The 23,955-nt window shown below is 51.7% G+C and overlaps 1 protein-coding gene across 1 annotated transcript; it reads right to left on the bottom strand.

The window, feature by feature from the left end:
• Positions 1-907: 907 nt before the first annotated feature.
• On the bottom strand, positions 908-23,454 carry LOC125445109 (sacsin-like). The gene is made up of 8 exons (XM_048517961.1): positions 23,432-23,454; positions 21,274-21,361; positions 19,705-19,816; positions 18,892-19,038; positions 16,832-17,270; positions 15,827-16,774; positions 14,124-14,212; positions 908-12,093 (listed from the first exon to the last, which is right to left on the bottom strand). Exons 1-8 carry the CDS (start codon positions 23,452-23,454, stop codon positions 1,301-1,303), a joined length of 12,639 nt encoding a protein of 4,212 aa, XP_048373918.1. The 3' UTR covers positions 908-1,300.
• Positions 23,455-23,955: the final 501 nt, after the last annotated feature.

Raw genomic sequence — 23,955 nt, 5'->3', positions numbered from 1 at the left:
CCAAATAGCCATGTGTTGTGAAAATAAAACAGGAGATGGACAGCAATCCCCACTGCCCTGAGCTTCTTTGAGGAAGTGTGGGATTAAAATGTACTTAATAAAGGCAATAAGAAGCGAATAATTTCTCCTTACTGCTTTTTTATGCGCTGTTTCCAACCTTCTAACTATTCTCAGATGCTCCTTTGAATCACCCTTTCAGCAACAGCATCATAGGTATGCATTACTAAGGTGCAGTTAATTGCGTGAATGGGATGTACAGGACATGCCTTGTGTTCTTATGGCTATATCTATTTATCTAGGGCACAGGTGTCAAACTCACGGCCCTCCAGATGTTATGGACTACAGTTCCCATCATCCCCTGCCAGAATCATGCGGGCGGGGGATGATGGGAACTGTAGTCCATAACATCTGGAGGGCCACGAGTTTGACACCTATGATCTAGGGAGTTTATAAAGTAAAACATAACAAAAAGTACACGTGCATGCCTTCCACTTCCATGCGGCCCATTTCTGTGGAAGACTTTTAAAGTAGTGATTTGTTAGCATCTATTCCCAGCTGCCTTTTTTAAAGTCACGAGCTAATTTTGTTGTAGAAATATCTTTTTCCCCCACAAGGAAAGGTGATGTGTACTTTAAAAAATAGTGAGAATTCAGAGGACCTGATACATATTTTGACATAATGGTACATTGATACAAAGGAAGATAAGCCATAGCTGCCTGGAATAAAATTAAGTGATGTGGTCAGAGTTTCGGCAACTGAAGTCAAATGTGAAAAACATGGCTGAGAAATTGTTGGGGTTAAAGATGGTTGGTTGAGAACATCTGGAGGGTCTGTCGCTGTCTATGGAAGCCTTTGCTTCCCTACCAAATTCAATTGGGAAATCAGCACAATTTTTTTCTTAGCAAATCAAATTTATTTAAAAACAAAAAGGTCAAAAGTACAACAAAACAGTTACTGTTAAATATAGCATACAATATAATTCTATGTTTATAATGTTGGGTTTATTGATCCTATGTTTATTGAATGTTTTGTTGCCTGATGTTATGGTTACTGATGTTTGCTGTTGTTGTTCACCGCCCTGAGCCCTTCGGGGGAGGGCAGTATACAAATCAAATAATACAATACAATACAATACAAATGCTCTCTCGCTTAGAGCCCCAAATCAACCAGCTGTGTGACAAAACACTAACCGTATTTTCTTCCCGCTACCCGCTTTGCATTTTAAGAACTGATCCCAAGGTTTCCTTTATAGGTTACAGAAACTAGAATGCACAATAGGCATTTAAAAACCCTCAGACTTTCAACTCTGGCCAAGCCACCTCCTTACTGTGTCTAGAACCTCCTGCCCTAACAGCAGCACCTCCGGTTCTTTACATGTGTGGAAGGCCTCATTGGGAATGGTAGGTGGCAAGTGGTATTTAGGATACTGCGTTGTCTTGTCGTCCATGCCGTGCTGGCGGAGTTTGGACACTTGGTCACGAATCACAGCCAGTTTTGGTCCGTAGGCTGCCACCTTAGCAGCCAGCATTGTGACTGACAGATTGCTGTCAAAATGCCCGCCTTGCTTGTACTCAACCGCTGCGAGGGCCTTCTCCACCGCGCGGTAAGTTTTGTAAAGTAGCCATTCCGTGCTGCTGTTGCACACCTCGTTGGCTGCTGCCCGCAAGTCGTACTCTGCCTGCCGAAGCCAGCGCCTTGCCTCCTCCATGCCAGAGCACTTTGATTGACACCCTTTCGTTCCAGGCTTGTGGAAAGACCAGAAGTTGTATGTGAAGCTGCCTCTGCCTCTTCCGCTCTCTTTTTGCCTGGTGAATTCCTGGCGCTTCTCTTGGTGTCGATGAGCTTGCCGGTCCCATTCAGTCCAATCGTTTGAGAAGTTCCAGCTGCTTCTATTGAAGGAACCGCTGCTTCCAGGCCCCCTGCTACTGCAACTCTGGGGCTTGCTCTTGTTCTGCATCTCTTCGATTTTCCCTTTAAGGTACTTGAAGATTTCACTGGCCAAATCCTCCTGACCCAGGTTTTTATCTGGGTGGTAGCACAGATAGAGCCTTCGCATGGCCTTCTTCCTCTCTTCCTCCGACAGACTCCAAATCTCAGCTAGGCAGGCATCTACCTTTTGCTTCACTTCGCTCAGCGGCTGCTGGTACCAATTGCCATCATTTAGATCCACTGTGGCAGCACCTTTGGGGGAACTCCGTCGCAATACCACAGCTTGGCTCGAGTCAGACGCCGGCGTGCTCCGCCGGAAGCGGTACAGATCATAAGCGCTGACCTCTAATTGCTGCCCACCGCCCACATCCACACGGTACATGTGCACCTGTCCAGCTCCACTCTGCTGTGGCTCCAGGGCCTCCAAGACCACAGCATAGATATAATGCTCACCTTGCACTGAAGGGTCCAAGAAACCGACGTAATCTCCTGGCATGAAAGAATGCAGGATGCTCATGTCCAGGCTATCATGCCACTCTTCAGGTATCTCCTCCCCAGGATCAGGAAGAGCGAAGGCATCTCTGAGAGTGCGCTGCTGGAGGGGCACTCTGTATTCATTCATCACTTCAGCCATTTCTTCTGGGCCTTGGCAAGCCAGAAGCTCTCTAAGGACACACACGGCAAGCACGCCAAGCCTCTTTCCAAGGAGCTTGTTCACTTCATCAGCCAAGATGCCAGAGATCTTCACAGCCTTTCGATCATGCAAACTCTCCTGGTGCAAAAGATAAATGTGCTGCTTCCCATCTGGCATTGCTGTAACATACACTGTCTTGTCCTCTTGGCTTCCCGCTAAACTCTGTGACTTGTGAACCATCACAGTGCGCAGCACCTCACAGCAAATGACCTCCAACTGATCCAGTGAGAAGAGTCCAGCGTGTATCCTGTCAGCCTCTTCCTCCTTAGCCGCTTCCTTGGTTGTTTTCTGCCACCTTAGCAGCGCAACAAGGGCGTCCTGGAACTCAGGAGCAACCAGAAGTTCTTTAAAGCGGGACTGGAATTCGCAATGAACTCCATAGGGGCAGAATTCTAGAGATGACTCATCCAGTTGCTCTCTGGTGATGTCCGACAGCCTCTTGGGTTGCAGGACTTCTGGCAGCAGAAGCAATAGGTTTCTGAGGTTATAGGTCTCAAATGACCAGTAGTGGCTAAATAAATCCTCTAGGAAGTGAAATTCAGCATGCAAGGCCTGGAGGATTGCGCCAGTAGCGCAATCGTTAAAGACTACGGTATTAGATAGGTAAAGCTTCCCATCAGTGCAAGGCAGATAAAGTTCCTTCAAGCCTGAGAAGTCCACTGGTTCTTTTGCTTCAGCGAGAAGACGGAAGAAGCACCGAGTGGTGCGTTGTATTGTTTTAATGAGGTTGGGTTGCAGTTTGCACTTCTGCGTGGTCTCGTGGTGGATCCTGGCCAAGACACTGGCATAGTGACGGACGGTGGGTTCAACTTGCACCCCAAATTTCTCCAGAAGTTTGCGGTAGGGAGCTAGCTCTGGGAGCAACCTGTAGAGGTACGGTCGGAGTTCGCCCCAGTTGTTCAGACACACCACCACGTGTTGGGCTTCTGCTACTTCATCATCATCTACCAGCACCACAGGGCGTCCGCTGACATATCTAGTGTTTATAGTCTCCTGTTTCAACAAGTAATCATACATCAGTTGGATGACATCTGCTCGAGTTTCCTTGGTTTTCGGAGTATTGCATTCTGCCTGACATACATTGCTCAAATTTGTCATGACTAACTGGGCTGATAAGGCACATTGTACCCTTAGGCGTGCCAGAATGGCCTTTTTGTTTTCGTCTAATAATATTTCAAAGTGATCCAGAAACACTGCTGATGTCCAAGCTAGTTCAGTTTTCCCCCGAGTACATAAAGAATCTCGGGGTGCCACTGCAGCGTTCTTAGAGACGAATGGTGAGCGGAGGTTGCACAGATCGGCACGAATGGGCCGAGGTGCCAAGAAACGTACCTTGGACAGCTGATCCAAGAAGGCACCTGTTAAAGACTCACTTGTCTTCTGAAGCAGGTGCGACAGAAGTGCTTTTCGTTGGACAGGAAGCTCACCGGACATAGCACCAAACTTCAATGCCTCTTTCTCAATCTGGACTGCAAACCGTAGGAAATCCTCCTCCGTTGCCTCATGCTGCAGGCCTATGTCCTTTAAGAATCCAACCACTTCTGATCTGTTGCCTGTGCACACGATCTGGTAGAAGCTGTCTGGCACAAATCGGGACTCCAGCCCCATCTTCTGAAAAAGCTCCACGCTGCTGTCATAAAAGTAGGACGCAGGACGCAACACATTTTGCTTGTCCCGGATGAAGGCAATGGGCTGGAAGTTTGATATCACAGTCTTCTTATGATCCTCGTACTCTAGATAGTATGTCTTGAGGAGGAGGAGTAACTGCACTGCCTCCAGCAGGAGGGCCTCTGGGAGAAGCGGCAAACAAGGCAAGAGGAATTTCACAAACTGCTGCAGCTCGTTTATTATGTCAATATCCAAGCACTTGCTCACTTGTCTGTTCAGTTCGTTGTCCTTAAGCAATATCAACCCTTTATCTGCCTTATAAAGCTTCCTGAAATTCCTGGACATCTCTGTGAAAATGGACTTCAGCAAGTAGACATTCTGGTACCGAGCCAGTGACACGTGCTGCCCCTGATGAGTCTCAAATATCGGCAGGGCCTTCAGCTTGTTGAGTAACCCACGGTCACCCTTTAACTTCGGCAGATCTGTGCTCAGGAACCTCAAGAGTTGTTGAAATTCCCACTGTCGAAGCTGATGCCAATTCAGGCTGGGCTGGGCAGCCAACTGGGTCAGCACTGCGGCAGGGTCGTTTGTCTGAAGCAGCTGTGGCTTGATGCAGTGTATCGTGAGCTCTGAAGGCAGAAGAGAAGTGTTCAGTTCGGCAAAGCCCAGCTTGCAGAGCACTTCAGCAACACTTCCATCGTGAGAGTATATAACCGGGCTTAGGGAGTCAAGGGAAATCAAGTCCGGACCACAGCCACGCACAGGAAGGATGGGCCAGCCTTTGAAGAGAGAGACCAGCTCTTGAAACAGCTGGTTCCTCTTGTCCTGTTCGGAAGATGCACAGATTTGCTTTTCAAAAAAACCCCACACTTTACGTAGCCAGTCAAGTTTGTTACCATCAGTGCCCCAGTCTTTCAGTCTCAGCCTCTCCTGGATGTAAACAGCAGATTCGCTGAGAGTGAACTCTTTCACAAACCCAGCCTCTAGCAACAGTTGCTTGGCCTCCAGGCGGTCAATGATACAGGCAGAGAAACGATCCTGATGGCGTGGGAAAAGTTCAAAAGTACTACCCTGGTAGACAGGATCTTGCAGACTGAAATGCCGGAGCATACCATCCCGGGTTACCAGTAAAGGAAGATCTTCCATGCGTCTGATATCCTCAGAGCACAACCCGTTAAGGCAAAAGTTGAGAAGAGAAGAGCACTTCGAACTGTTCTTCATAGGTGTTTGGTTTAGTGGACGTGGCAGGCCCAAGGCAGGCAAACTCTTGAGAAAGCTGCAGAGGGACGACGAATCCAGGGTTAGAATGTCAACTCCGGCCTTGACAAACTGGTCATGGATTTCCCATAGACGCTGGAAGGCAGGCACTAAGAGCATGCCCAGATTCTGGAGAGCACCTTCAAGAGAGTCATTTGGCTTAACCTCCAGGAAATAGGGATCTTTGGTCAAGTGTCCTCGTCGGGGTGCGCTCCAGGATATACTCACCACCTCTTGTTTATACTTATGTATGGACTTGGTCTTCTTCTGGTAGACTGGCAATAGTGGAAGCTGCTTCTCAGATGCCAGCACGTAGACACAGTTCACTAGCTGATGCCAGAACGGGGGGACATGATCGGTCACAAGCGGGAAATGCCTTAAAAACTCTGAATCTAACAGTGGCAGCCATGCTTCCAGGGAGAACGCCTGCAGCGGTGGATTTCCCACCACCTTGCACAGCTCCTCCAGTAGGTGGAGATACAAAGGAGCTATGAGGCTCTGCAGCAGAAAGCTATTCCATTCCATCTCAGGGCTGTCCTTGTTGTCATCCTTCCGCAAGTCCCGCCGAGCAGAATCTACCTCGAAGTTCCCGTTGATGTGGACGGGGAGGCCTGTTTTTGCTGGCAGCGGCAGCGTGCAGAAGCTCCTGCCGGTTGTTTGCCCATCAAGACAAGCAGCCACGCCACCATATGGGAAATGCGTGCCTTCCACAGCGTCCACGCCCTCTACTCCAATCTGTCTGCCGATTAGCCATTCTCTGGGAGTCTCATGCAAGTTATTCTTCACCTTCATTCTATAAAAGACCCTTACTGGCTCGCCGGCATCTCTCCCGCCGGCTGTGGCGGCTTGGTGGAACTTTTTCTGGTATTCCAGTCTTTCAGGCTCCCCGCCTTCAGCCGTCACCCTGAGCACTTCTCTGGGTGTTTTCTCATTCTCCTCGATCACGGAGAAAGCCACGCAGTGAACATGGTTGAGGAACATCATGAAGCAGTCTGCCTCTTCCTCGAGAGCCCGCAACATACTTAGCATATCATCCTCCGACACAGAATGCTGGCAGATAGGGGAGGCTGCTGCCCCTTCAGGGGTACGCAAGGGTAATCGGAAAACTGTACTATGTTCCAGATCAAACAATTCAGGCAAGAAGGTGTTATAAACATCAGGGAAGTTATCCTTGAAATCTCCAGTGAGGCTGAACATTCCTCCAGGGTTGGTTGCATTAGAAACAGACAGGTAGCGTAAGGTGGGGTCAAACACGCACAGGGCGCTGTTGCCTGTCACAAAGGCGGGGCAGTCGGTCAAGTGGTAAACTGTGTTGAACCCTAGACCATATTTGCCAGTAGTATCCCGTCGCCCACCTTTCCCACCAGAGCCCAAACGCTGGATCCCTTCTATATCACACATTTCAAAGGGGCGGTCATTGTAGACGCAGAGGGCTGGGCCTTGGAGATCTTTCCATTCATCACCAAAGACACGATGTGTTGGGTGGCGACGTTGGTCCCAGAGAAAGTGTACGACGCTTGCACCGGCATCGTCCGCATTCTGCAGAAGTTCCTTCAGCACGTCCCGCGAGGAGGAGTACTCACGGAGGATGTTGGCTAACCGGGTGCTGAGGTCCTCTCTGGCTCCAAAATTACTGGCCCACCGGGAGAGGCCCTGAATTTGCTGCTGTGACAACATACGGTGCCTTGTGGTGGGAATTCCACAGCGAATGGCAACTTCTCGCGAGATCTGGGAATGGCAGAGCAGGATCCCTTCCTCCCGTGGGACCCATGGCGAGTCATCGAACAGCAGCTTGGGCAAGGGACGCAGGATTTTGTGTCCGTCTGGGAAGGAGATGCTCTGGGCCACAAAAGGATCCAGATGCTGGCCCTCTGGCAAGGCCTCAACTAGACCTACAACTATCAGTCGGAGGACCAGGTGCAGCTGCTCTTCCGAAAGAGCATTTCCACCTGTCTTCTTGGCGAGAGTTTGCAACACTGCAGCGTAGTCCTCCACTTTAAAGGTATGGGACATCCCTATGCAGTCCCACAGCTCTTTCTGCGGCAGGTATTCCTCAGGCAGTTGGAACAGGTGTGGAGCGGCGTGAAAGGTCACCTTGTGGGCCACCTTGTGAACTGATACAAAGCTAGAGCCCACCAGAACAAAGGGAAACGACTGCGCCTTTTGGAATACTTCCAGCCTGCACTGACTGCTCTTCTGCACCATGTCATTCAGGAAGGCATAACATTTTTGTGTCACCTGAGCCAGCGTTGTCCTATTCAGCGCATTGGAGCCACGCGACGCTGTTTCCAGCTGCCTTAATACCGTGGCAACTGGCGGCTGACGACTCAGTCCTAAGAATTCCTTCAGTTCGTGGGAGAGCGTCAGGCCTTCCCCAAGGGCCTTCTTGTCTAGAACAGGTTCTACCAAGCCCACTAGGGGCTGAAGCTTGTAGTGATAAATCCTGTTGGGGCAACACACTCCACTGCGGTTGCTGGGAAACTCGGCTGGCAAGAAGGGAATTTCTCTGAACGCCACTTGGGCAACGTTGCTGGTGCTTTTCCGGAGATGGTCCTCCAGGAGAGCCAGGATGTGACGGGCACGCAGGCAGGCCTTGTGGGGGTCCAGGCGCCACAAGTCTGCCACAGTTCCAGCTCGGCCGATCAGTTCTTCCATGCTGACCCAGTCTTGGGCCATACCAAGTTGCACCAAGCGCAGCAGCCTTTCCGGCTTCAGAAACTCGGCAGCGGTGGGGAAACGGCCATCTTCGGGCTTGTAGAGTGGTGCCGCACGTCCCCCTGGGTGCACCAGCGTATTGATGTCCTTCAGCTGTTGGTTTGGCGTTGCAGGAATGCAAGGCTGAGACACCAGAAGCGCATCCAAGCTGGCATCCTTCCTATCCAGGGCATGAAGAATCAGGGCATCCCGGTCAGGCGCAGCCAGCTGAAGTAAACGGGGAAAGACAAGCTCCCGGAAAAAGCGGGCCCAGTTGTAGGTGCCGGAAAACAGGACGCCCGCCGAGGTGCTCGCTATGAAACTCGTCTTTACCTGGGACGGAAGCTTCACTGCCATCTTTGGCTCTGACAAGAGCGAAGTGAAGACCCTGACCGCCACGGGTCTCAGCTGCTCCTCGCGGAGAACGTCCTCATCTAGGATGCAAGCATGCTGGGCGGAGCACCACTTCTTGCCGTCAGAGAACAGGATCGGCTGCTTGCCGTCGACGCCGTCAACTAAGGCTCGGTAGAAAGCTTTGGCTGCCTCGCTGAAAGGATGCTTTGCGTGGCTCACGTCGGGCCAGAAGGTGTGGTACTCGTAGCCTTCCAGCAGCCCCTCGCGGCACATGTCTCGCAGCTGGCCCAGCGCCCCCAGCCAGGCCCCCAGCACCGAATGCTGAAGGAGCGCCCTGTTCCACTGACCCTTCTCGGTGGAATCCCACAGTCCTTTGCGATTACTGAGCACAGCAAAGGCCGCTGTGAGGTGCAGAGGAAGGCCAGACTCTATCGGAAGAGGCAGAAAGCAGAAGGCCCGGCCCTTAAAGCCCTTTAAAGCTGGGGCCCAACGTCCAACAGTTCTCGCAGGGCGGAGAGGCAAGGCGACACTGGCTTCAGGGGGCGAGAAGCTAAAACTCTCCTTTCCTCCCTCCTGGTACAGCTTCTGGGCTTCCCCTGTCCCCGAACAGGAGTGCAGCAGGTAATGACTTGCAGCAACCTTCGACTCCCACGACGCCGTCAACCGAACAATTTCAGAAGCGCCCCTCCTTACAAGCGGCCGCCTGGCGACTGTAGCCAACTGCCGGGCTGCTTCTGGGGAGCTGGAACCTTCAGGAAGGTGGGTCAGCGATACCTCCTGCACCTTGCGTAGGAAGAGAAGCAAGTCCTGGTACATTTCCTGGAAGCCAGACTGCAGCGCTGCGATTCGCTGGGGTCCAAAAGGCAGGGAGCAAATCTGAGAGTCTTTGGCCTCCTGCTCAGTGCGGAAGGGCAGGCGGATGAGGGTGCCTCGGTAATCCTCCCCAACCTGACAACCAAAGACGCCCCCGTAAGGCTGAAATTGCTCGGCGAACACAGCGGCAGTGTGCTGGCTCAGCTTCAAACGGATGCCCGGCCGGGACGGGTCGCGGATGTGCTTCCGCAGGTGGGTGACATTGGGGTCAAAAATGAGTACGGTGCGGCCGCTGAGAAGCGAGGGGGCGTCGGTCATGTGGTACACCGTGCAGAACCCGAGCCCAAAGCGACCAATTTTGTCTTGCTGGCGTTCCTTGGTGGCCGCGCCTAGTCGGATGATGTTAGAGAAGTCCGCGTCACTGAACAGGGCATCGTTGTGGGCCCAAAGCGCTGGGCCCTGACAGGCAGCCATAGCAGGGTCTAGAAGTCCTTCCGTAGCGCTATTAGGCCGCCGGAGGTCCACTAAGAAGCGGCACACTTTAGCGCCGGCATCCTCCGCATTCTGCAGCAGCTCCTGAAACACATCCGCATCCTGGCAGTATTCACGGAGGATGTTTCGGATCCTGAGGGTGACCGGCTCTGAAGGGCCCCAAGGCTCAAATAATTCCAAACCTGACAGCCGCGTGCTCAGCATCTCCACGTTCAAGAACACGGCCGTGGCAGGGAGAATGGCTTCATGCACCAAAGCAGGCAGCTCTCCATCCAGGTCGGCAAGTCGGGCACGATCCATATCACAGTACAGTGCCGAACCGGCTGGGCGCAGAGCGAAGCCGGCCCGTCCTGGGATGTTCACAGGGACCAGCGTCTCTCTTTGTTCCCGATAATCTCGGGCACGGAACCAATCCAAGGCATCCACCACGAGGCGCAACTCCGCACGCGTGCCACCTTGCGGCTGGGCGTTGATGCGCTCTGCCAGTTTGTGCAGGGCCCGGCTCGCTTCTTCCTCGTTGGGGGACTGACGGACGCCCCAGGATGCAAAGAGCTGACGGTAGTGCTGGAAGTCGGGGGGCACTCGTGGCATTAGGGCCGCAAGGTCCAACCCATCAGGGTAGTCCATCACCACGTCGGCAGGCAGCGAGAAGCCATTCCCGTTCCACACCACAGGGCCCGCGGGGGGCCTCTGGAAGTCCCGCAGCTGCTGCTGCATGTACTGATAGATGCTGTGCAGCTGTGACATTAACACTACAGTCCCTTCAGGGGAATAGCCCCGTGCCAGGCAAGCTAGATTATCTCCCACCTTCTCTGGGGGAGGCGGCTGATCCAGCCCCAGTGCCGTTGCGGCTTGTGGGCAGAAAGCATTTGTCAGTCCCATGACCTGCCCTACAAGAGCGGCGTATTTCCCCGAGCGCAGGGTTTCAGGTGCCATTAAGCTTTCGGACGGCTCGAGCGCGGAGGGGTTGACGGCAGGCACCCAAGCCAGGCCCTGCAGCCTCTTCAGCTCCTGCGAAGACAAGCGTGAGAGTAGAGGGGTCTCGTTGCAGACCCGGATCAGGGCCCCTGATTTGGCGCCGGCAGCTGCAGCCTCTTGTAGTTGACTCACGTCCTGTGCAGCCAGCAGTGCATCGGCTGGAGAGACGGCGGGGAGGTCGGATTTCAGCCCCAGAGCACGGAGGGCCCGCAGGGTCAACGGTTCAAGGAAGGGCTCCCTGGGAAAGCGGTGTGGTTTCAACAAGGCCCGCAAAGTAGGGTTGTCTGGGTCATAAAGGTCACTGGGCCGGGCCAACTCCGCAGACCCACAATCTAGAAAGGGCAAGTCCCGGCACGACGCTTGCAGTTCTCCGCTCTGGCTGAAGAGGGTGTCGGCGTTGTGCAGAATCCACAACATGACTTCTTGGCCTTCTCGTGCCCGGCTGGCATACGCCCCCGCCTTCACGGCTCTGATGCACAGAACACCCAGATCTGGTGCTCCCAGCAGGTTTACCTGGAGATGCAAAAGCAGGCGGCGTTCGGCTTCGCTACGGCACAGGAACACAGGTTGTGGAGTCCACAGGCCTTCCGGCACCGGCGGGACCAGGTTCTTTTCTAAAGCCGGGTGGTTCTGGGCTGGCACCAAGCCAGGTGGGCTGGGCGGCAGGAGGGACGGCATCTTGAAGAAGAGCGGCAATCCTCTTAGGACGTCGGCTTCTTCTCGGGAGAGCGCCGTGGCCGTCGAGAGAAACGCACTCAAGCTTTCGATTTGGCGTGCGGGCAGAAGCGCCAGGCGGTCAGCCACAGACGACACCCCTAAGTGGGCAAAAACCTGAAGGGCACAGCCAGGCACGGGTTCTAGGATGTACTCGTTCAGTTGGCGGTGGCACCAGTCTGGTTCCCAGCTCTGGATCACAGTGCACCCCAGCGACTCCAGAATGCTGGCCGCTTCCTCTGACAAAGTGTACCTGTCACGGCTCCGGAACATCAGGGTGGGCTGAGGCAGAAGCCGTGCAAGCTTAATGCCATTGGGGAAACTGTGCACAGAAGTCAACGGTATCAGCGGGCAGCCCCTGAAGGGCACCAGGGAGGAAGCATAGCAATTCAGGAAAGTCCAGAAAGCAGTCAGCCACTCCAGAGGGGGTTGTTTAGGGGTCTCTTTTGGGCACCAAGTCACAGGGGTTGAGTTACTTCTGTCCCAGTCCTTGGGGAGAGCCGCCCAAATGTTCTGCTCAATGACATGGCAGTTCAAGGTGACCAGATTTCCAAACAACCCTGGAAGAGGAAGAGAGGGAATTATTATTATTAACGATTTAATTTATAGCCTATGTTTCTCACTGTGACTCAGGGCAGCAGAGACCTAAGCAGTGCATGTATTTTATTTATTTATTTATTTATTGGTTGGATTTTATAGGCCGCCTCATCCCCGAAGGGCTCGAGGCGGCTCACAACATACTATACACCAACAATCCATAAAATGCATAATAACAATCTCATTAAAACAAATCATTAAAACAATCAGTTAATTTGAGAGCAGCAACAATTTACTTTAAAACTAAACAATAAGATTAAGGCAAGCAAATTAACAACAACCACAACAACAGGCGCCTGATCTAAAGGCCGGGAGGGGAAAATGTCAGGGCCCAAGATGGAACCAAGGCCCTGGCAGAGAGAAATAGGTAGCTTCAGCGGGGAACGGCAAATCCGCGGCCAGCCTCCCCAAAAGCCCGGCGGAACAGCTCCGTCTTACAGGCCCTGCGGAACTCACCAAGGTCCCGCAGGGCCCGGACAGCTGGGGGGAGAGCGTTCCACCAGGCAGGTCTGGGATTACAGAACTGGAAAGCATCACCAACACAAAGCTGTCTAAGACTCGATATACCCTAACGAAGGAACAGGCTTATATAAATGTAGTGGTCACAGTGGCAAAGAAAGGAAGCAATATGTTCAGTAAACACAGCGATAAGGTGTAGCGATCGTCTTGCATCTTATAAAAGCGGTCCATTACATTATCACGCTAACCTCTCTGTAAAAACGCTCTCCTGAATATTTGTTCTGCATTTGTCGTCGGGTACAGAGACTTGCAAAGCAATGGCAAACCACCGCTGCTTCTAAGGTGCCTTGAAAGCCCCTTGCTGGGGCCACCAGAAAAAGAAGAAGAGTTTGGATTTATATCTCCCCTTCTTTCCTGTAAGGAGACTCAAAGGGGCTTACAATCTCTCCCCCCCGCCTCCCAACAAACACCCTGTGAGGTGGGTGGGGCTGAGAGAGCTCCAAAGAACTGTGACTAGCCCAAGGTCACCCAGCTGGCGTGTGTTGGAGTGCACAAACTAATCTGGTTCCCCAGGACCAATAAAAGGAAACACTTCTTCATGCAACGTGTGATTGGTGTTTGGAATATGCTGCCACGGGAGGTGGTGATGGCCACTAACCTGGATAGCTTTAAAAGGGGCTTGGACAGATTTATGGAGGAGAAGTCGATCTATGGCTACCCATCTTGATCCTCCTTGATCTGAGATTGCAAATGCCTTAGCAGACCAGGTGCTCAGGAGCAGCAGCAGCAGAAGGCCATTGCTTTCACATCCTGCACGTGAGCTCCCAAAGGCACCTGGTGGGCCACTGCGAGTAGCAGAGTGCTGGACTAGATGGGACTCTGGTCTGATCCAGCAGGCTAGTTCTTATGTTCTTATAAGCCTCCACAGGGAATAAAACCCGGTTTGAGATCCTCCATGAATATGAAGCCTGGGCCAAATGCCCCCCTTTTCTCCCCCCCCCCCCCCCCCGCGACAGACAGTGGCTCCAGGCAAACCAGAACAATCAATTCGTACCTCCAAAACATTATTATTCATCTTAGGATCTAGCTCCCTTTTTCAGTAGCAAGAGTCACCCAATGGAACCCAAATCAGAATGGGGTGTTGTTGTTTTTGGTAGGGACCAGTGCCAAAAGAATTTTCTGGGACTTCATTCTAAGACTCTGGCCCCTTCTGCACCTGCAGAATAAGGCACATTCAATCCACTTTCAATGCACTTTGATGCTGGATTTTACTGTGCGGAATAGCCAAATCCACTCTCAAACAATTGTGAAAGTGGATTGAATGTGCCTTATTCTGCAGGTGCGGAAGGGGCCTCTCCCTGGGAGGAAGAAGGGCAGGAGGCAGCAGCTTTTTGGCGAGGGATGTGTGAGCGTCCCAACAGCGAACCATTTTGTGTGATGACATTAGTGGATGCTGGTTTGTCCTGGCCAACCAGCTCATGAACGGGTCAGACCACTGCTTAGCTTTCGTCTGTCTTGGCCAAAGGAAACTCACCTTGGTCCACAATGGCTTGCAGATGCTTCAGCAGCTCAGGGTTCAGATCCTGGGGTAGAAACTGGTGAGCCAGGCCAGGCAACAGGATCCTGCAAAAACCAGGAGATGTAAGCTACAAAGGCCAAGAAGGAGAGGAGGAAGCAGACATTTTCCCAGCAGAGGACTAGATCTTAACTGGCACAGAGAAGCGATATGGGTCAACTCATAATTCTCATCAGCACAAAGTGGATTCCTTTAGATCAGGGCTGTCCAACTCTGTCCCTCCAGATCAGTGGTTCTCAACCTTCCTAATGCCGCGACCCTTTAATACAGTTCCTCATGCTGTGGTGACCCCCAACCCTAACATGTATCCATTTTACAGATGGAGAACACTGATGCAGTCTCTTAGGTGACCCCTGTGAAAGGGTCGTTCGACCCCCAAAGGGGTCGCTACCCCCAGGTTGAGAACCACTGCTCCAGATGTTCATGGGTTACAGTTCCTATCCCAATGGGCCAAGCTGGCAGGGGCTGATGGGAATTGTGGTCCATGAACATCTGGAGGGCCAGAAACTTTAAATCATAGGTGTCAAACTCGTGGCCCTCCAGATGTTATGGACTATAGTTCCCATCATCCCCTGCCAGTATGATGCTGGCAGGGGATGATGGGAACTGTAGTCCATAACATCTGGAGGGCCACGAGTTTGACACCTATGCTTTAAACGAACAGCAGGGTCCACAACTTTAAACGTGTCTTATGTACAGTGCCTAGTACAGGCACTTTGGGAATTCCGACACTGGGATGTGGGTGCAGCCACAAAATGGTTGCCCCTGGAGACACAGCCAGCCACAAAATGGCTCCTGCAGCTTACTTTTCAATCACACAAATGAAATCTCCAGGGGCCAATGTAGACCTTGCGGGGAAAGAGCCCTACCTGGCCATATTCACTTCCTATAAACACTTGGTGGGCATCAGGAAAAGTATCGGGCAACATGGTGTCCACAGCTGTAACGTTGGGGACCCTGGTCCTTCTGAGTGAAGATGCTGTAGAGCAGCAGTTTCCAAACCGTTCTCCATGGAGCACTTGGTGATCGGCAAATGCACCAAGTGCTCTGAAAAAAGATTGGAATAAACGTGACCAGATCTCAAAATTGTAAATTTGTGAGAGTATGAACTGTGTATCGGCAAGTATTGGGTAGAAATTATTTAGCTCCTGCAGCGTGCCGCGAAGCAGTGTAGATAGCAAGTATTATAGACTGAAGTGTACGTCATGCGTCAGCTCAGTCTGCTTTGCCCACTGCAAGGTATGCTCCTAGTTTAATCCCGTAGAACACACACAGAAAGAGGTTTTATACATACACACCCTTCCTGTTAGTACCTGCAAGGTTTTGACGAAGTGGTTTTTGTCTCACCAAAATTTATGCCACGAAACTCTTTGCCGCACATGCCACAATGAAAACATTTGCACATTGCTACATTCTGCAAATTCTATGATTTGGACCATGTACTAGTGCCGTGGTGGCGAACCTTTGGCACTCCAGATGTTATGGACTACAATTCCCATCAGCCCCTGCCAGCATGGCCAATTGGCTGATGGGAATTGTAGTCCATAACATCTGGAGTGCCAAAGGTTCACCACCACTGTACTAGTGTGAGATGCTGTTACTGGACATATAGGCTAATGCAAACTTGTCAGGTGAGCCAGAGGGCTGGGAAGATTACTCACCTGGGGAAGTTACAGCTCTCGACAAACACAATCTCCGCAGAATCTCCAAATCTGGCAAAGTGCCCATTTGCCAGGGGAATCAGTGGTAGACCTTTCAGTGCCGGGTAGCACCCGTCTCCGACCATGTACTCCAACAACAGCAGTTTCTCCAGGTCAGACATCTGGCTCCACATGTGATCAGCCTTTTGCAGGACCTCTCGCACAAATCCTGCGGTCGCTTCTCGAACTCCTCCCCCACCTTTGGCACTGGCTGCCAAGGCTCGACGAACATGGGGAGGGGCAACCGCCACCAGCGACCCGGCCAAGACCAGGGCTTTCTCCAGTGCCCGGCCGATCGGTTTCTCCATCACCTTCTCTGGCAAGAGGACAGACTCTCGGGGAAGCAGGAAACGGGGATCCCCATCTCCCGCCCGTACCAAAAGTTTCATGTCCATCAGTCTCTGGCATATCCGGACCACCAGGGCCTTGTACCGGAGCTGCTGGCATTCACCTGGGTCCGGCCATGCCCCGTATGGGTCGCTCGAACACCCTGATGCCAGAACCAGGACCTGGCAGTAAGCAACTGGCAGCATCTCTTCCATCAGCAGATGGTTCCAACGGGCATCCCCTCCCCGTGCCCGGGACCCCTCTTCAGACCACTGCACGTGTCTCCGGTCGTCCGTCAGCTGGAAAGGGGCGCTGATATGCAGCGGCAGGCCGGTGGCGTTCTCCTCCGTCGCCGGGAGAGGCAGGACACAGCTGAGGCGGCCGGCGCACCCTCCTTGCAAGGGGTAAGCCAAGGACAAGGCCGGCTGGGAGCTGACCGACTCCACGAGATCCCAGACTTCTGGAAAGGCACCCTTTTTAGCCTCAGCGGACAAAACCAGCCAATCCTTGCGGGTGCTCTGTCCGATCCCAGCGCCGCTCAGGTCAAGCGTGGTGATGTTGACCAGAGTCTCCAGCTGAGCGCTGTCAGGAAGGTCTGAACCGTGAAGAAGGGCACTTGTGTTTCCGCTACCGCCCGGCCAACTTGGGTTGCCGGGGCCCCCGTTTGGCCCATCGAGAGGACGGTGAGTTGCCTCAGCCCTCAGCAGCTCGCTGATGGAGCCGTCGCACCCGATGACGCCCAGTGTGAGCCGCCGGACGCTCCTGAGGAACAGCAAGCTGACGGGGGCATCCTCCAAGAACGCGAGCAGCAGCGCCTGGGCCCGTTGCTGGCTGTAGAGATTTTCCGAGATCCCCGAGGGAGTGTGGCGTAAGGGGAAGCGGAACAAGGTGCCCGGGAAGTAGCCCTCGGGGGGTGGGCAAGGCCGGCCTAGTGATTTCAGCGCTGCCCAGAAAGGCCGGAACTGGTCGGATGCCTCTTCCCACTCGTCCAAGCTCCAAAGCTGCCCGCCGTCCTTCAATGCTGTTTGCTGTGGGTCCAGCACTCCCAGCCATTGACCAGAGAGCATAGAGGGGAAATCTAGAAGGCGAGGAGAAAGGAACATTGAACAAAGATGCCCGTGTTCTTACAGAAATAATTTGTTCTACTTTACCTGGATGCTGGACCTGATATTGACAAGCTGGAACGAGTCCAGAAGTGGGAAACCAAAATGGTAAAAGGTCTGGAATTCATGCCCTACCAGGAGAGACTTAGGGAGCTGGGGATGTTTAGTTTGGTGAAGGGAAGGTTAAGGAGGGACATAATAGCCATGTTTAGATATTTGAAGGGATGCCATGTTGGGGAGGGAGCAAGCTTGTTTTCTGCTGCTCCAGAGACTAGGACCAGGAGTCACGGGTTCAAGGGGAAGGAAAAGAGATTCCACCTAAACATTAGGAAGAACTTCCTGACCGTCAGGGCTGTTCGACAGTGGAATTCACTGCCTCGGAGAGTGGTGGAGTCTCCTCCTTTGGAGGTTTTTTAAAGAGAGGCTGGATGGCCACCTGTCAAGGGGTGCTTTAATTGTGTGTTCCTGCATGGCAGAGAGTTGGACTTGATGGCCCTTGGGGGTCTCTTCCAACTCTATGATTCTATGCTTCAGCACACAGAGATGGATACCCAACTAACACAAGGGTACAAGGGTGGGAAATCATTTAAACAGCATCCCCTAAAACGTGAAACCCAGTAATGCTTATTTCCAGCTCTGCGGGATTTGATTGTTTACTGACACACAGTCTCCGTTTTCCCCTGCCTGGAGAATGAATGGGGAGCAGGAGCACGTAGCATGCATAATCCTGGCTTCAAAATGAAAATTTACCCCTCGGGGAGTCAGGACTCCTTTTCAAAGACACACCCCTCTGGCTTGAAGATATGCCACCTCCCTAGTCTGGCCGCATAGACCTTCTATGGAGCAGCAGTGGCGTAGGACAGTGATGGCGAACCTATGGCACGGGTGCCAGAGGTGGCACTCGGAGCCCTCTCTGTAGGCACGCACACACAGAGTTCGTCATGTGGGGGTGGAAAATCACTCTTCCTGCCCCCCCCCCCCCCCATACACACATCTAGGCTAGCCTGAGCCACTGAGTACGACGTGCACGCACCGTGGTGAGCAGGGAGGACTCGGCTGGTGGGCCTGGTGTCTGTGCTCCGGGTGGCTGCTGCCCGAGGGAGGGGGCGCAGAGGAGGCAGAGATGCTAGAGAGGCATAGAGCGGTGTGTGCAGGACTTGCTGGAGGCTAGAGCAGGCTTTTTTCTAAACCAAAACCTCAGCATTCAGGTTAAATTTCTGGGTTGGCACTTTGTGATAAATAAGTGGGGTTTGGGTTGCAATTTGGGCACTCGGTCTTAAAAAGGTTCGCCATCACTGGCGTAGGAGGTTAAGAGCTCGTGTATCTAATCTGGAGGAACCGGGATTGATTCCCAGCTCTGCCACCTGAGCTGTGGAGGCTTATCTGGGGAATTGAGATTAGCCTGTGCACTCCCACACACGCCAGCTGGGTGACCTTGGGCTAGTTACAGCTTCTCGGAGCTCTCTCAGCCCCACCTACCTCACAGGGTATTTGTTGTGAGGGGGGAAGGGCAAGGAGATTGTCAGCCCCTTTGAGTCTCCTACAGGAGAGAAAGGGGGGGATATAAATCCAAACTCTTCTTCTTCTTCTTCTCACCTGTGATGTGGTAAACCGAATTGAAGCCCAAGCCAAAACGCCCGACGGTAGAGGGGTCGTCGACTTTGTGACTCAGGCCGGGACTCTGGATCCCATCCCAGTCCGCCTCGGAAAACAGGCCATCGTTGTAAGCAAGAAGCGCAGGACCTAAAAGAACAGGAAAAGGATTGCTCAAAAACAGTCAGGGCATTGGCTTGAACACTACCAACATGGTGTAATGGTTAAGGCAGTGATTCCCAAAGTGGGCGCCACCGCCCCCTGGTGGGTGCTGCAGCGATCCAGGGAGCGGTGATGGCCACAGGTGCGTTTGGGGGCGATGAATAACTGTAATTAATACATATATTTTTCTAATTGCTATTAAAATTTAAAAAAAAATAATTTCCAGGGGGCGCTAAGTAATATTTTTTCTGGAAAGGGGGTGGTAGGCCAAATAAGTTTGGGAACCACTGGTTAAGAGCAAATGCACTCTAATTTGGAGAACCGGGTTTGATTCCCAGCTCTGCCACTAGAGCTGTGGAGGCTTATCTGGTGAACCTTTCCCCCAGGATCCATACACTGACTTGAAGACCTGATGCAACAAAGTTGTTTGGTCGTGGTTGGGGAGGGTGGCCGCCCATATGCCTTGGGGGGGCAGAAAACTCAGATTTTGCACCGGGCTACATTTTCCCTAGATATGCCCCTGCCCCCCAAGTTAGCTACTGCATCCCAAATGATACGATATGGGTGTTCCTCAGTCAGTCTCTATTTCCCATGGCTTATGATTTTTCTAACTGGAATAGCAGCCTTTCCCCTCATAAGATGCCTAGTCCATACCTTGGGCACTCGCCAGGCCCTCCGAGAAAATCCTCTCGGTTCCAAATGTCCGTTCATCATAGAGCAAGGTCACCTCCGTGGCACCCGCATCGTCCGCGTTCTGGACCAGTTCCTTTGGGAGGAAGCGGGGAATTGACAATTAATGGAGGTAAGAGCAGAATTCAAGTGTCACCCCATTACATGGAACCTTTTCCCATAAACTCAGGCCTTGAGTTGATGGCTGTAAGGTGCTAGACCCCCCCCCCTTTCCTTCCCAAATGATATAGAGAAAACCAATTGGTAGATGCTATTCCAGGGAATGCAGGAATCCAAACCCCGCCTGCTACTATCACCCACGACTTTCCCTAAAATACACAGGAGTGGGATACTCCCACAGAATATTCCAGTTGGCGTGCTGTGTGGTTTCCGGGCTGTATGGCCGTGTTCTAGCAGCATTCTCTCCTGACGTTTTGCCTGCATCTGTGGCTGGCATCTTCAGAGGATCTGATGGTAGGAATGGAAAGCAAGTCTGTGAAAGCCTTTGCTTTCCATTCCTACCATCAGATCCTCTGAAGATGCCAGCCACAGATGCAGGCGAAACGTCAGGAGAGAATGCTGCTAGAACACGGCCATACAGCCTGGAAATTACAGCACCCCAATGATTCCGACATTGAAAGCCTTTGGACAATACAATGGTATTCCAGTTTCGTAGTTTTTTCTTTAGTAATTCAAAACACACAAATTCTCTTTGTCCCCAGAATTATAAAAGCGAGGAAGCCCAGACAGTACCCTACTCAGCAGTAACTCCATAAGAGAAATTCCACTCTCCAGGCCAACAAATCACAAAGGTACAAGCACTAGGCTTGATTTTTAATGTCATTAAAATGTAAGTGAAATAATTTTGTAAAATCAAGTAACTCCAGCTGATGCTCCAGCTGATTTATTGTTAATCTCTGCTCCAAATTTCTTGCTATGTAGCTGTTCACACCCCTTCCAGCGTGGTGTAGTGGTTAAGAGCAGGTGGATTCTAATCTGGAGAACCGGGTTTGATTCCCCACTCTTCCACCTGATGAGTGCCGGAGGCTTATCTGGTGAACCAGATGCGTTTCCACATTCCTACATTCCTGCTGGGAGATCTTGGGCTAGTCACAGTTCTCTCAGGACTCTCTCAGCCCCACCCACCTCACCAGGTGTCAGCTGTGGGGAGAGGAAGGGAAAGGAGCTTGTAAGCCACCTTGAGTATCCTTCCAAGAGAGAAAAGTGGGGTATAAATCCAAACTCTTCTTCTACAACTGTTTTTTAGGCTTGTCTTATTATCTTTTCTTCTGTATAACCCACATTGGATACAAATCTACGCAACATGCAAAGTGGGATAAAAACAGGCTGGCCTCTTCAGAGGATCAGCCATGGATGCAGGTGAAACATTTGGAGACAATACTACTGGAACACGGCCATACAGCCCGGAAAACCCACAACATCCTAGCGATTCCATCCGTGAAAGCCTTTGACAATACATGGAATGAAAACGTTAGTTCAAAACAAGCTAACAAACAAAGGCACCTATCCCCCCATGACAGCCTCGGAACTCACTTTTAAGATCTGACCTCCGTCAGGGTATTTGCGCAGGATGCTCTGCAAGTATTTGAGGAAAGGAGGGGATCGCTGCCGAAAGCCCTTCCTGTGAAAAGGAGAGAGACAGAGAGAGATGATGGTAAAGGTGACATCAGTTGGTGAGTTCTAATCAGCTCCATGTCTGTACCGATGCTCGATAGAGATAGGGTTTGTGCTGACAAAGGGGCTTTCCCCACTACAGAAGGGAGCTAAGGCTCGACTTGCCGGTTCCCAGTGGAAGCGCTTATTCAAGGCTGTCCCCACAGCAACTGAATTGGCCTCCTGGAACCAGTAGCCATGGGCGGGATCATCTTGGGTGCCTGTTTCAGTCTCCTCGATGCGTGATTGGCTTGTGTTACTGGCGGAAGCGAGGGCGTTCTTTTTTTTTACCTTTTACAGTTACATGCCTGCCGACTCTTCCGTTCTGCGCGTAATGCCTGGCGGCTTCGTGATTGGTTGAACGGAAGAGGTGTTAATGGGTTCGATGCTTCCCCGCCCGGAAGGCCGGCCCACATCAACCTTGTTCCGGCAGAAAAAATGTAGTTCATAACAACAAAGGATGTGTACGCAGTTATGAGAGGGAACTGAGACAAAACAATGTGTGTTAGGCTTCGGTGGCAGTGGGGATCTCACCTCGAGGCGAAATCCTAGGTACGAAACCGGTTGGCGCTCTCTGTCAGTGGGGAAAGCCTGTATGACAACCAAAACATAGCACAGCAATCCCATACCCAGTTACTCCAGGCTCAACCCACTGGACATCAATGGAATCACCTGGCTTGATATTGTCAGAACTCAGAAGCTAAGCAGGGCTCAGCCGTGGTAGTTCTTGTATGAAAGACCACCAAGAAAGTCCAGTGTTCCTTTGGAGAGGCAGGCAATGGCAAGCCCCCTCTCTTTGCCTCTTGCCTAGAAAACTCCATGAGAGCCAGCATGGTGTAGTGGTTAAGAGCAGGTGCACTCTAATCTTTGATGGCTCCCGCTCTGCCACTTGAGCATATCATTGAAGATTGCTGTACATTGCTGAAGACTGCGTGTTTTAGAAGAATTGGTTGGACACCAATAACAGAAAGGCTCTTGTAAAACCCACCAGTGCATATTACTGTTAGAGTATCCGTTACTTTACTGCCGTTCTACGAATGTAACAGCTGGAACTATATACTTACTGGCAATTACTCTTGAGAATTTTTTTCTGTGGGTGTGTCATCTCCAGCACTAGGAATTGTTACACATTGTAGGTACGATGCACCAAAGTGATAGCATCCTAACGAAGAATTTGCTTGACTTGGATGTGAGGGGCTAAGAAATATGTGTAGGTCATGCCAAAATATTAACACACTGGAGGACATAAGCTGCCAGTCATTTTTTGTCCCCAGGCGAACTGTGTTTTCATGCGTGTCATTTAACTGATCATTCATGAAAGGTTCGGTTGCTACTTATGAATGAATCTGGTCACAAAATGCATTTTATATGACGTTAAGCGGGCCATTTTATGAATGTATTGTTAGTATTACTCTGGTTAAGTACTAATACAACAACAAGGAATTCTGGAATCACGTGTGTTCTTCATATCAAGTGGCAAGTATTTTTTTGGGGGGGGATTGGCTCCCTTTTTCCTTCCCATTATCCGGCTTTATCTGGTGAATTAGATTAGTTTGTTATCCGACACACCGCCAACTGGGTGACCTTGGAGGGCTGAATCACAGTTCTTGACTCTCAGCCTCTTTCCACCTCCACACCAGGGTGTTTGTTGTGGGGGGGGGGGGGGGGGGGAGGAAAAGGAGACTTAAAGAAAGGGGGATAAAAATCCAAACTCTTCTTCTTTAAATCAACTGTGACCGGCGGCACTTCTCACTGTGCGCACATTTGCACTGTAAGTACGCAACAGGCAAACCATGATTTAAAACCCCTTTTCCATTTACTGCCTTCTCAGCACCCCACTTCATAATTGCTCCTGTTTCCATACTGTAGCAGGTGAGGTAATCTCCACAGCTATCGTTTGCCCACCCAGAGACCAGACCAAACCATACAAATCCAGGCTTTTTCTTACTCCCTTTGCCTGCAGTTTCTGATTTGGCGTGAAGTCTGAATCCAGACCTACCATCAGACCTTATTCGGAGGAATCACTCATTTCACTCACCTTTCCATCTGTTTCTGAGACATGATGAGCCCTGCAAAAGTGGGGAGAGATTTACAAGAAATTAGGGGAGGCGGGGGAAATCTTGTAATGTCGTGGCAGTTTGCGCGTAGAGTATAGATTTTTTATGGGGTTAGGGGTGGGGCCACCTTTACCGCCCTAGAGCATGGCCACACCTCCCAAAGAAGCCCGCCCTGGCCTAGTGCTTATAAAGCAGCTCTCAGTGGGGGATGGCGAATCCCCTGCCTGCCCTCCCCGCCCCTCCACTCTGGGGCAGAGGCATAGAGAAAATGGAGCCTGGGGAAAAAATCTGAGTTTTTCGCCCCGAGGGTGGCTGCTTTGTGATGGAATCACCCCAAACATCCGCTGTGGCATTTAAACTAGAGAGCCCAAATTCTCCTTAAATCCACCTTAAAGGAGAATCTAGGGCCCTATGGTCAGGAGTAAGGAACCTCTTGCGGCTCTCAGATGTTCAGGAACCACAATTCCCATCAGCCCCTGTCAGCGAGTGCGTATGACATCGATCC

Source organism: Sphaerodactylus townsendi, linkage group LG15 (assembly GCF_021028975.2).
Source record: "Sphaerodactylus townsendi isolate TG3544 linkage group LG15, MPM_Stown_v2.3, whole genome shotgun sequence".
NCBI classification, from domain to species: domain Eukaryota; kingdom Metazoa; phylum Chordata; class Lepidosauria; order Squamata; family Sphaerodactylidae; genus Sphaerodactylus; species Sphaerodactylus townsendi.
Note: the sequence above shows the minus strand (reverse complement) of the source record. Positions and strands in the feature narration are given on the sequence as shown.